The sequence below is a fragment of the Limulus polyphemus genome, unplaced genomic scaffold (genome assembly GCF_000517525.1).
Source record: "Limulus polyphemus unplaced genomic scaffold, Limulus_polyphemus-2.1.2 Scaffold4623, whole genome shotgun sequence".
In the NCBI taxonomy this organism is placed as follows: domain Eukaryota; kingdom Metazoa; phylum Arthropoda; class Merostomata; order Xiphosura; family Limulidae; genus Limulus; species Limulus polyphemus.
Window position 1 is genome coordinate 17,550 of NW_013670233.1, and position 14,657 is coordinate 32,206.

The 14,657-nt window shown below is 33.9% G+C and overlaps 1 protein-coding gene across 1 annotated transcript in view; it reads left to right on the forward strand.

Annotated features, from left to right (window-relative positions):
* Positions 1 to 243: 243 nt before the first annotated feature.
* The window catches only part of LOC106471433 (transmembrane protein 114-like), a gene marked incomplete at its 3' end in the record, with an annotated part of 30,583 nt that continues 16,169 nt past the window's right edge, over positions 244 to 14,657 (forward strand). Inside the window, exons 1-2 of the mRNA XM_013932035.2 lie at positions 244 to 559; positions 13,204 to 13,281. Coding sequence (XP_013787489.1) covers positions 280 to 559; positions 13,204 to 13,281 — 358 coding nt within the window. The remainder of the gene's footprint in view (positions 560 to 13,203; positions 13,282 to 14,657) is intronic.

Here is a 14,657-nt window from a genome sequence, read left to right on the forward strand (position 1 = left end):
TTGGACTACCTAAAATAGCGTTAGATTATCATACTTAACCTTTGGATTACCTAAAATAGGGTTAGATGATCATACTTAACCTTTGGACTACCTAAAATAGGGTTAGATTATCTTTCTTGCCTGATGTGAATCCTATTACTCACCGTTAAAAGAAAACTCTTAGGAATTTCTTAATGATTTTGAAGAAAACTACACATTATTTATTGTAATTACAATAGGAAAAAAATCAATTAACATTTGATGTCTGTTTACAGAGGAAGACCATGAAGAGAAGACGCCATGGCTCATAATGGAAACCGTCTGCGTCACGATTCTGCCGCAGCTGTTAGATGTGAACAACGTGCCTTGGTTTGTTTCACCTTAGGGTCAACCATAGCAGTCATATTATGGATTATCGCTATGAGTACCGACTACTGGTTCACAGTATCCTCACCTGACAGTGGCGGCCTCTATGTCAATAAGACGAGAATTATTTTTTTATACAGTCACTCGGGGCTCTGGCGAATTTGTAGAACACAAATAATAAATAAAACATCCGAAAATGATCCAGTATCTAAAAGTGAGTGTTTTTATTTTCAGTATTTCAGATACCAGTTTATAGTTTTAGTTGTTATGCTCTATGAAGGAAGTTAATTGAAATGACACTTAATTTCGTATTCTTCAAGTGGCTGTTTCTGGAACTAAGAAACACCTCCTGTGTGTTAGCATTTTAATTTTTCAACTTACTAATATGTAAGCCACTTGTTAATATATTTACAGGTTCTCAAACGTGTAAGTAAAGTTTGTATTGGAATCAACATTTGGTTTTAAATAGTTTCTTTCTTTTAAAATACAATTTTAAACTGTCTCTTCAGACAAAGTTTTTCTTTCTGTTACCATTGTTGCTGTTTGATCTGTTAGCCAACACCTTCCCCAGCTAATGATTTTATTCTTAATAGTGGGGTTTAAACGTGTATAATGTACTTTTTGGTATGTGTGTACTGGGTGAACGTTTGACTGGGTCTGATAATTTTTAGTACATGCGTAGAATATGTCTGCTGAGTGATGGTCAGCTTTAAGATTTGGCAATATTGAGCGTCCTATTTATTGTTGTTTGTTTTTTTAATTTCGCTCAAAGCTACACCAGGGCTATCTGCGCTAGCCGTCCCTAATTTAGTAGTGTAAGACTAGAGGGAAAGCAGCTAGTCATCACCACCCACCGCCAACTCTTGGCCTACTCTTTTACCAATGAATAGTGGGATTGACCGTCACATTATAATGTCCCCACGGTTGAAAGGACTAACATGTTTGGTGGGACGGGGATTCGAACCCGCGACCCTCAGCAATTTTAACATGTCTGGCAAAGATCAGCAAATTTCAAGGATATCGCAATAAGTGAATCCCATTTTCTCTTCACACAATGTTTCGATAAACGCGTAAAAATCCAAACTTTGTTTCTGCGTTTGTAATTTTGTTTTGGTTACCTAAACTCTGAGAAACGATAAAAAAACCAAACAAAAAACGTTGCGGTAATTTTTGATAAGGAATAATACATATACATTCTTTTAAATATGATTTTCGATCTCAGTTAATATAATTTTTATTGTTTGTTTTTTCTAATTAAGCACAAAGCTACACGATGGGCTACCTGTGCTCTGCCTATCACGGGTATCGAAACCCGGTTTCTAGCGTTGTAAGTCCGCAGACAAACTGCTGTGCCACTAGAAAGCACTTTTTATTGTCTAGTGATATAGTCAATATACGTTTATAACCAAAATGGCTATTTTAGAAAGATATGCTCGTTATGGCATTTACTAATTAGAAACTTATCACATAAATGTACCTGTACTTTGTCAAAATTACTTGATTAACTCACCCTAATTAATAATGGGCATTCTATTATCAGCAACCTCTGATCAAAACAAGTTAACTAAATAGATCAGAACTAATAATTAGCGTAATAAACAACGTAACTTTTTTTTTATACACAGGTCTCTCTGTGTGGGTTATCTGCTGTGTCCACCGAAGAGAATCGAACCCCTAATTGTGGCGTTGCAAATCCGATGGCTTACCCCTGTCCCACCAGGGGGCTATACAGGTCTAACTACTAGTAGTAGTAGTAATATTGTAATAGAAAAACTCGTTCTTGATGGTGGTGGTCTTAGAAATAAGCCACACTGAGCTATCTGCTCTGTCCACCGCGAGGAATAGAGCCTCGGATTTCAGTGCTGTAAGTCCGTGAACTTACCAATGCCTCACCAGTTGTCACAGTTGTCTTAGTGCTTCAAGAAAATTTTAAAGGTATGCCATTGCCACAACTAGCCATGGTTGGCATGAGTGTACGACACATTTCCATCCACGCTTCACACCCGAATCCAATGTAAGTAATGCGCTGAAAAACGAAACTTTATATCTGTCAAAACAATGTTTCATCAGCGACTTTAACGACGTCTCATAACCACACGAAAGCCTATCTACTAAATGCATATGGCCAGGTGGTTAGGGCGCTTAACTCGCAATCTGATGGTCGCAGGTCCGAATTTCCGTCTAACCAAACATGCTCGCCCTTACAGCTATGGGGGCGTTATAATGTGACGGTCAATTCCACTATTCTTTGGTAAAAGAGTAGCCCCAAAGGTGACTGTGGGTGGTGATGACTAGCTGCCTTCTCTCTAGTCTTTCACTGCTAAATTAGGGACGGCGAGCGTAGATAGCCCTCGTGTTGCTTTGCGCGAAATTAAAAAAACAAAAAACAAAGCAGTTGTGGGAAAGTGGTCGCTCTTGGTTCATCAGAATATAATAAAAAATATATAAAGTAGGTTACCATCTACAGCGTGAAATCTAAGCTTATCGTTATTTGTTTAAAGTCAAGCATAAAGTAATACAATGGGCTATCGGTGGTCTGCTCATCACGGGTATCGAAACCCTAATTTTAGCGTCGTAATTCTCTAAATATATCGTTATTTTTTGTTTGTTTGAAGTTAAGCATAAAGCAACACAATGGGTTATCGGGGCTCTGCCCACCACGGGTATCGAAACCCGGATTTTAGCGTCGTAATTCTGTAAAGAAAATTTGGGAGTGGAGTGCAAAAACTTAAAGATTAAATGCTGATAACTTAATGGCTAATGACTTTCATGTAACATGTTAAAGAAAAAAAAACGTTAATCAATATCTGCGGACTTACAACGCTGGAATCCGTGTTTCGATACCCATGATGTTCGGGATAGCCCTCTTCCTTTGTGTAACTACTGTGTTTAGTTTCAGTTTAATAAGTCTTATTGTTACATAATCCTATTTATCGTTTATATTGGTTTAACATTCTAGATCTTTATTCTACGATAAATCCCGTTATTGTATTGCTCTGAATTGGTAGTTTTGTAAATGATCATTATCGGAATAAAGCTCCATCTATGAATAAAAAAAGTAATTGAAAATTGGTAAAAGCCAGATTTACACCAAGGACAATATTACACTTTTTATTTCTCATTATACATAAATATATATACGTAATATACCAGAGAAAGTATAAAAAAAATAATCAATTATTTCTCTGCCACAAAGAGAAAAAAAAACGCATAGTTTTATTCTGCCTTTTATTCTCTTTTCTAAGAATCATTGAAATTATGTGACTTTCCAATATTAAAAGGAAGGAAAAAAAAGAGGATTTTGGAGTGAGCTTTGATTAGTTTTGTAGCAATAATTTTGCGTTTGAAAAGAAAAGTTATGCGACAGCGTGAACTCATTTTAAGGATTTCTAAGTCTTAGTGAAATCATAAGTTTTCAGATAATATTCTTATTCGGACGATAATCCTATCATATTTAGTCGGAACACGTAGAAGTTTCCAGTAATAACAATATTAAAAATAAAGACTTTGTTCACGAGAAGAACGAGAATCCATGAAAATATTATACAAATTTATCAAAGTATTTGACGTTGTAGGTTTCCAAAGAAAAAGCTTTACAGGGTGATACAAAAAATATTTGAAATTATTATATCTTAAAAATTACTTATGTTAGATGGGTCTGATCTAAATGTCACCAGTGGCACAGGTGTAGCATGGCCAGGTGGTTATGGTGCTCGACTCGCAAGCTGTGGGTCGCGGGTTCGAATCCCCGTCCCACCAAACATGCTCGCCCTTTCAGCCGTGGGGACGTTATAATGTGACGGTCAATCTCCCTATTCGTTGGGAAAAGAGTAGTTGGCGGTGGGTGGTGATGAGTAGCTGCCTTCCCTCTAGTCTTACACTGTTAAATTAGGGACGGCTAGCACAGATAGCCCTCGTGTAGCTTTGCGCAAAATCCATAACAAACAAACAAACAAGTGACACAGGGAGAATCGTTCGTTTTTCAGAAAAGTTTGGACGTGGTAAAGGGCGTTTTACAAAAGGTGTACACTGTACTTTCTGTCATTGATAAACAGATTATCAAGTCAATTGCTAAATCAAGGCCCCCTTGTGGAACAGCGGTATGTCTGCGGACTTACAACGCTAGAATCCGGGTTTCGATACCCGTGGTGGGCAGAGCACAGATAGCCCATTGCGTAGCTTTGTGCTTAATTACAAACAACAACAATTGCTAAATTAGGCTAATGTGACTATTATCTGTTATTATCAGTGTTCATTGATTATCCTGCACCCTGACGTGCGTTCTGTATAAATAACACAGACCTGCGAATTTAAACTTCTTTAAATACCCCTTGAGATGGTCTCTCCCCCTTCCTTAAGGGGGAACACAAAAACAAAGCCAAAATGATACAAATTCCTAAGGAATAAATTTCAGAGAAGTTGTTTTGGTTTTAATAACGGATTTTCCATAATTCAGCTACGCAGATTTCGAAAATAATATTCCTTATTTTTTCTATCACGTAAGGATTTTTTTACAAATCGGGAATTTGAAAAAAAACTCTTACTTAGATCAAACTATTATTTCGTTTACCACAATGAACATTTTTTATTATTATGTTTGTTAACAAAAATAGAAACAAACTGAAGAAAAGGGAAGAATATTGATGTCAAACGAATATGCATCCTCGTTCATCTTGATTGTTTTTTTTTTTTGTGAAATCTACATCTTTTAGTCTCAAAACTACGTGTTCTAGTCGTTCTTTCATGTATTGCATTATGACGTTTTGTGAAAAATCTGTACGTGATGGAGAACAATGGATATCATTTTCGGATTCAGCGTACAGGAATTACTGTAGAACATGTAAAGATTTCAAGACAATAAACATTACAGGCCTCTGTTATCAATCTCGTATTGTTGAAAGAGAGAGAGACGAGAGAAGAAATAAAAGCCACGCTAGTTTGTGAGAAAATTGATTCACGTTTATTATACAATATACATTTAAAGCTCAATGTGCCAATGGTGAAGTTTTGTTCCATAATTATGGAACAAGCAATTTTTAAGATTCAGTCATTCTAAATAAAAAAAATTTTTATAATCCAGTAGAATTCATATTAATATACAGTTTCCATGTGATGTAGTGTTTCATTACAGTTTTTGCGTGTATAAGAAAAACCATTTATGAAAGCGCCGTATGGTTGGTCTGCCGACGTTCGTTCAACCTTGACTCGTAACATCTTTACGAAAATCAAAATACAGACTAGATTAAGTATTTAAATGACCACGCGCTGTTCTGACAAAAGGTGAAGCTAATTGACGAGCTTTCTCCATGTTCTCCTCCCACTTTCTTCGAACTGCTGGAGGCTCTAACGTTAGTAAAATAACTACCTCGTTAGCATTGATAGGAGAATGCTATTGTGGAGGTCCGTGTATCGTTAGAGATTATCGACCATTCTCGGCTTTACAGTCGAGTATGCAAGACTTATTATAAGCCACAACATGTTTTATGTAATAAACTCAAACACAAGAGTTAGAACCAGGAGGCGAGGCGAAAGAGAACAATTTCATTCTCGTTCGTGTATATTTAAATATGTTAATAAATCAACTGAGTTATCAGGTTTTTATATATATATGTGTGTGAGTAAAATCAACGAGAAAGCTTAAACTGTCATCCTAGAGAACATTCAAAAGCTTATTCTGTCAAGTTAGAGAACCTTTGAAAGCTTAAACTGTCATTCTAGAGAACCTTCGAAAGCTTAATCTCTCAACCTAGATAACTTTTTTAAAGTTTAAACTGTCAACCTAGATAACTTTTAAAGTTTAAACTGTCAACCTAGAGAACTTTTTAAAGTTTAAACTGTCAACCTAGTGAACTTTTTAAAGTTTAAACTGTCAATCTGGAGAACGTTTTAAAGTTTAAACTGTCAACTTAGAGAACTTTTTAAAGTTTAAACTGTCAACTTAGAGAACTTTTTAAAGTTTAAACTGTCAACCTAGAGAACTTTTTAAAGTTTAAACTGTCAACTTAGAGAACTTTTTAAAGTTTAAACTGTCAACCTAGTGAACTTTTTAAAGTTTAAACTGTCAATCTGGAGAACGTTTTAAAGTTTAAACTGTCAACTTAGAGAACTTTTTAAAGTTTAAACTGTCAACCTGGAGAACGTTTTAAAGTTCAAACTGTCAACCTAGAGAACCTTTGAAACGTAATTTAGAATTGGAAGAATTGACGAAAAAAGCTGCTTTTTGTGGAACGAATATATATTTAGTATTTGTATTGTTCTTGTTTGTCTACTATTCAGTTTTTTAGTATGTTGGAACGAATAGATATTTAGTATTTTTATTGTTCTTGTTTGTCTACTATTCAGTTTCTAGTATGTTGGAACGAATAGATGTTTAGTATTTTTATTGTTCTTGTTTGTCTTCTATTCAGTTTCTAGTATGTTGGAACGAATATATATATTTAGTATTTTTATTGTTCTTGTTTGTCTACTATTCAGTTTCTAGTATGTTGGAATGAATAGATATTTAGTATTTGTATTGTTCTTGTTTGTCTGGGATTCAGTTTCTAGTATGTTGGAACAAATAATTTCAAATGGACTTGAAACAAAAATATATTTTATTAACCGTAACAAATGATCTAACATTAAAAAAAATTAAAAATTATCGGCTATTATAAATTTCGATACTTTACTGTTAAAGAAATATTTATATATATACACAATCAAATCTCACGCTCATGCACGCGCTCTGTGTAGAACTCAATTCTATCATTGATGTTCACCGTCTCGTTTTAATAGTAGTCATTAAACTATTCTTTAGCTCTCCAGTGGCACAGCGGTATATCTCCGGGCTTATAAGTCTAGAAACCGGGTTTCGATACCCGTGGTGGGCAGAGCACAGATAGTCATTTGTGTAGCTTTGTGCTTAAAAACAAACAAACAGTTGTATTCTTTATTGAAAAAAAAAACCGGAGAGGTACTCACCCCCTCCCCGAAATATTTTGGACTTTTGGAGTAACCAACGTAAAATATACAACATAACATATTTCACCCCCATAAAATTAGGCGTAGGTGCCAAGATACTCTCTCTCTCTCTAAGTGGTTGACCATCAGCGTGACTTTGAACTTTGTGGTACAATTAACAAAGTTTAATCACTTGGACTTTAGAGATCACTAACATTTATATGTGTAGTTTCGTGTAAATTAGAAAAAAAAAGTATATAAGTTGAACTGTTCACGGGGAAAAAATCAATAAATTATTGTACTGAGATTTAATTTTTTTTTTTTTACATAAATCTTATTTTGATGTAGACTGACTTCGTCATTGATTGTAGCTAAAAATTGGAAATATTTAACGAAGTTTAAAAATATTTTTTTATGAAAAAAAAATCTAAACAATTATTTAAGTCTGGCACAAATAATTCTAATAAAATTTAATTTGTCTAAAGTGTCTCCCGTTGGCTCAACACTAAACTAGGGCTTATAACGCTAAAATTATGGATTAGAAACCTGTGGTGTACGCAACACAGCTAACCCATTATACAGCTTTGTGCTTAACAACAAACAAATTTGTCTAACGTCTAGGTTTGCTTGTTTTAAAGCAAAGCCACATTAAGCAATCTCCTGCGTACACAGCGGAGAATCGAACACCGGTTTTGAGTGTTGCAAGTCCGTATACTTACTGCTGACACTCGGGCAACTGAAGACTCATTTTGTTATCGTTTTATGATATTATCTCTGTATTTGAAGATAAGAAAAACAGTATAGAAATGTGGACATTAATAAAGCTACTGTTAATAGAAATATTTCACACCTGGCTTGCGTTATCGTAAGGTAATAACGTGATTTGAGAAAAGAGCAATGGGATAAAGTACCTAAACCACTTACACGGAGCACTATAACACACAACGTACTTTTAAAGAATATTTACTCGTTTCTGTGTGGCAGTAGACATTTTGGACACTTGTCACTTCTACTTCATCGATCTTCAGATGACATCACTCTTTGTAGTCTGTTGTCAACATCCACGTGATGGAGAAGCGCACGAGTCCGGAATATCAAATGGTTTTGTGTTTATGGATGCTGCTTATTTTTGCATAAGAAATCTCTTGTGTTTAAAACACAGGAAGAAAAGAACACGTTACCCAATATACTTGTCTGAATGATAGATTTTATTCCTTTCAAAAGCTCCTCCCAGAAACCTTTTCAGTTAACGCACCAGCAAGAGTAGTTTGTATTTGGCATTTTGCCAGAACATTTTTCTAAGTTTGTGAATCTAATCTGAGTATAATATTTATAATAAAAAAAAACTTCTTTTCTTATGCATTGAATAATTGTGAATAGCTCGTTTACGCACACACACACACGCGGAGGTTTCCGGGCTTGCAACACTAAAATCCGGGGTTCGATTATCCGCGGTGGGCAGATCGCTGACAGCCCATTGTTTAGCTTTGCGCGGAAATACCGACAAAAACAGGCCCAGCATGGCCAGGTGGTTAGGGGGCTCGGCTCACAATCTGACGGTCGCGGGTTCGAATCTCCGTCCCACCAAACATGCTCGCCCTTTGAGCTGTGGGGTCGTTATAATGTGACGGTCAATCTTACTATTCGCTGGCAAAAGAGTAGCCCAAGCGTTTGCGGTGGATGGTGATGACCAGCTGCCTTACCTCTAGTCTTACACTGCTAAATTAGGGACGGCTAGCGCAGATAGCCCTCGTGGAGCTTTGCGCGAAATTCAAAAACAAACGAACCGACAAAAACAACACTGTAAAAATAAATATTTTGTAGAAAAATACCATGAGAATCCTTTCACAATGAATATATTTTACATCTTAAGAGTTGCTTGTAAAATAGAAGACAAATAAAAAAAGTAACCGAGCATTTACGGGTTTAATAATATGCTCATCTTTCCTATTTCAAATACTCCTAACACATAATTAGTGGCATCATATTACGTTATCACAGTAATTCATTTGTTACGAGTACTAAAATGTTTAATTTTCTGATTAATAAATCTGATTTTTATTTTAATTCTCCTAAGAATTGCATTTTGGTTGATTTTAACCAAAAAAAAAAAGGGTTTAGTTTTGATTTAGTTTTCTGTAAGAAAGATTGATGTTGTATTTGCCCTCACAAAATACATTAAGTAAAACATGTTAAATATGTTAATCGTAAGCTATTATTTATAAATGGAAAATATGTTTCTGATATCGTGTAAACATCTCAGTACTACTCTGAAACAATTAATAAAAACACTTGTTCATGAAGAAGAAGCTTGGGCTAACTTGTGACTTCTGTGCGCCTCTGTGATAACAAGGATTAAAAGCAGAACTGTATACTAATACATTTCAGGAAGTATAGTGTGTTTGGAAGCAACAAGTAAACAAGGCTTAAGAAATGGCAAAATATATAGTGTGTTTTAAACCAACGAGTGAACAAGGCTTAAGAATAACTTCTAAGCCAACACCTAAGAGATGTAAGAATATATCGTATGTTCGAAACCAACAAGTGAGTAAGGCTTAAGAAATGTCAGATTATATAATAAGTTCGAAACGAACAAGCGAGTAAGGCTTAATAAATGTCAGATTATATAGTATGTTCTAAACCAACAAGTGAACAAGACTTAATAAATGTCAGATTATATAGTATGTTCTAAACCAACAAGCGAACAAGACTTAATAAATGTCAGATTATATAGTATGTTCTAAACCAACAAATGAACAAGACTTAATAAATGTCAGATTATATAGTATGTTCTAAACCAACAAGCGAGCAAGACTTAATAAATGTCAGATTATATAGTATGTTCTAAACCAACAAGCGAGCAAGACTTAATAAATGTCAGATTATATAGTATGTTCTAAACCAACAAGCGAACAAGACTTAATAAATGTCAGATTATATAGTATGTTCTAAACCAACAAGTGAACAAGACTTAATAAATGTCAGATTATATAGTATGTTCTAAACCAACAAGCGAGCAAGACTTAATAAATGTCAGATTATATAGTATGTTCTAAACCAACAAGTGAACAAGACTTAATAAATGGCAGATTATATAATATGTTCTAAACCAACAAGCGAGCAAGACTTGAGAAATATCAGAATCTACCACATGTTTGAATCAAACAACATCACCAAGTGTTTCCTAACAAACGACAACATATATCGTGTGCTCGAGACCATGGCTGAAAAAGAACCTAAAACAACGTGTAAAAAAATAATCAATATTTAGTGTTAAGTTAAAATAAAGATTTAATGCCACACAGACTCTTACCATAAAACAATATAGGTGACAATACATATGAATTAAATCGTCCTAAGAGTTTCTTTATCCTAAATCATCATTCCACAGTAAACTAGACTTTAACTGCATGTGTTTTATAAAACAAGCTGCAAAACGAATCCAAAACTTTTTCGGTTGCCTATCTTTGTTAGCTCTTTGAAACCTAATGTTTAAAAACAGGTCATATATATATATATTGTTATTCATTTTGTTACTAACACGTGAGTTTCATATCATACCAAATAATTCTATATTACTGTTATCATGTTTCGGATCTGGTTTTGAATATGAAAGTATCAGTTGTGAGAGTATGCAGATAAATGATGAAAGTATCAGTTGTGAGAGTATGCAGATAAATGATGAAAGTATCAGTTGTGAGAGTATGCAGATAAATGATGAAAGTATCAGTTGTGAGAGTATGCAGATAAATGAAACAATAGAGCAGCTTTTATATATTGGTCTGTCACATGATTCTAATTAATAAATTGTTTAGGGAGGAAATTTATAGTCATCATCTCGTTTCTGTTACTTACAAACGTTTCGTAACGTACATGATGTAGTGTGAATATCTGTCACTTACAAAAGTTTCGTAACGTACATTATGTAGTGTGAATATCTGTCACTTACAAAAGTTTCGTAACGTACATTATGTAGTGTGAATATCTGTCACTTACAAAAGTTTCGTAACGTGCATTATGTAGTGTGAATATCTCTCACTTACAAACGTTTCGTAACGTACATAATGTAGTGTGAATATCTCTCACTTACAAACGTTTCGTAACGTACATAATGTAGTGTGAATATCTGTCACTTATAAACGTTTCGTAACGTACATTATGTAGTGTGAATATCTGTCACTTACAAACGTTTCGTAACGTACATAATGTAGTGTGAATATCTGTCACTTACAAACGTTTCGTAACGTACATTATGTAGTGTGAATATCTCTCACTTGCAAACGTTTCGTAACGTACATGATGTAGTGTGAATATCTCTCACTTACAAACGTTTCGTAACGTACATGATGTATTGTGAATATCTGTCACTTACAAACGTTTCGTAACGTACATTATGTAGTGTAAAAATCTGTCACTGACAAACGTTTCGTAACGTACATGATGTATTGTGAATATCTGTCACTTACAAACGTTTCGTAACGTACATTATGTAGTGTAAAAATCTGTCACTGACAAACGTTTCGTAACGTACATAATGTAGTGTGAATATCTGTCACTTACAAACGTTTCATAACGTACATAATGTAGTGTGAATATCTGTCACTTACAAACGCATATTAATGAGAATTTTCATTCACACTATGAAAAATACGTCTTATTCTCATAATTATATAAGACTTAAGTTTATTATTATTGTTTAACATCAATAACTTTGTATTTCTATATCTAGTGTGAAACCACCTTGTATTCCTTTATCTAGTGTGAAGCCACTTTGTATTTCTATATTTAGTGTGAAACCACCTTGTATTTCTATATCTAGTGTGAAACCACCTTGTATTCCTTTAGCTAGTGTAAAGCCACTTTATATTCCTTTAGCTAGTGTGAAGTCATTTTGTATTTCTATATTTAGTGTGAAACCACCTTGTATTTCTATAGCTAGTGTGAAACCACCTTGTATTTCTTTATTTAGTGTGAAGCCACTTTGTATTCCTTTAGCTAGTATGAAGTCACTTTGTATTTCTATATTTAGTGTGAAGCCATTTTGCATTTCTTTAGCTAATGTGAAGTCATTTTGTATTTTTATATTTAGTGTGAAGCCACTTTGTATTCCTTTAGCTAGTATGAAGTCATTTTGTATTTTTATATTTAGTGTAAAGCCATTTTGCATTTCTTTAGCTAATGTGAAGTCATTTTGTATTTCTATATTTAGTGTGAAGCCACTTTGTATTCCTTTAGCTAGTATGAAGTCATTTTGTATTTTTATATTTCGTGTGAAGCCACTTTGTATTTCTTTAGCTAATGTGAAGCCACTTTGTATTTCTTTAGCTAATGTGAAGTCATTTTGTATTTCTATATTTAGTGTAAAGTCATTTTGTATTTCTATATTTAGTGTGAAGCCATTTTGTATTTCTTTAACTAATGTAAAGTCATTTTATATATCTATATTAAGTGTGAAGCCACTTTGTATTTCTTTAACTAATGTGAAGTCATTTTGTATTAATTTTGCTTAACTTTAGGTTCTACTGAGATTATATCTGTTGTCTGCACATCGTGGATATTTACTCGAATTGTTTTTGGTTTCTTTCTAGCTTTTATCAACATCACAATATGTTAGAAAAACAAAACTAAAACTTAATTAGCGGGTTTCAGCCACTTTCTCTAAACTTCGTAAAGTTATACAATAAAAGCTTGGCATAGAAGTTAAATCCTGTAGTAGAAGAAACATAATAACAACTTTTGACATGTAAAATAAAGACCGAGGTAAGAACTGTTTAAGTTTGAAACAATTGTGAACGATTAATCAAAGTCTATATGCGCACAAAGCAAAGAGTCAGTTGTGTATAACACAATTGTGATTAATGTTGTGTTTATTTAAACTACAGTAATATTGGAGTGTAACTGATCTATTATTTTCCACAGCCGAATGTCATTATCATAATCTGTTTCCAAGCAACAAAGAAATCGACAAAAATCCAGAGCTGGATCGCACAATTATGGGTAAGTTACTACCACGTATACGGGGCAACAATAATTTTTATTGTTTAGGCAACAATACCGATTATTATTCAGAAATAAATACAAATGATTTCACAAACTGATAATGGGATTGTGAGATCGTCACTCCCCAGTGTTCATCTTAATATATGATTCATTTATACATATATTGAAAGATTTACTGATTCTTATCAGCTCTTCATAAAATTCCTTCTGCTCCTCTCAATAACGGAAATTTCATTTCAAAAACGCCCCCCCCCCCTAGTGGCATAGCGGTATGTCTGCGGACTTATACTGCTAGAAACCGGGTTTCGATACTCGTGGTGGCCAGACCACAGATAGCCCATTGTGTAGTTTCGTGTTTAACTACAAACAAACAAACATTTAAAAAAAAATAATAGGAAGGAGAATGTTAGGTTTTGAAAACGATACAAGCAAGTCAAACCAAGAACTGCTTGAAAGTCTGATAAAAATGATAAACCATGGGACTTACCTCACTTGTAAGGATAAGCTATAACGAACATATCTTTATTGTTAATGCTCTTAACACGTTTCTATCTTCTGAATGTTAACTGTTAAACTGTAATTGTGTAGTTAAGCTCCATCAGCTGTTAAGTTATAATTCACATTTTTAGATTCAAAATGGTAAATGATTTTCGTAAGCCTATTTTCAAGTAGAGTTTGCATATTTTTACTTACATACAATCCCGCGTCAATACGAAACTTCTGGAAAACAGACTCAAAAAACAGTTACTAGAATTTAATCTTTAATAGTATTACACAAGCTTAAGTCTAATAAGATTAAATTCGTCCTTAAATTACGTAATGTGGATTTTAAAGACTAAAAATTATCGTAAAATAATATTTCTCTGTGATTATGCAATTACAATAAAGAAAGCCTAAAAATACAAAAATAACAAACAATTTTTATCGTTCCCAAAATATTCTAAAGACAAAAATATTCATGAAACACTATATACAATGGATTATATTATAGCCGAATATACCATAAATTATTCTTGACGTGCTTAAAATAATTTAAAACTTAATATGACTTATATGTACAAAACTAAGTTATCTGGTGTTTGATTGTGGATTTTATTTTTTATATTTCTCTCAAAATCATTATAGTAATTCTTTTCCCGCCATAAATCAAAACTTTAATATTGCCTCATCTTCCTTCCTACACTAGCCTTCGTTCAATTCCGCGCAAAGATACTCGAGAGCTATCTGTGCTAGCCGTCCTAATGTAGAAGCTATGGACTAGAGGAAAGTCAACTACCCACCGCCTACTTTTGGGCTACTATTTTACCAACGAGTTTTTTGTTTTTGAATTTCGCGCAAAGCTACACGAGGGCTATGTGCGCTAGCCGTCCCTA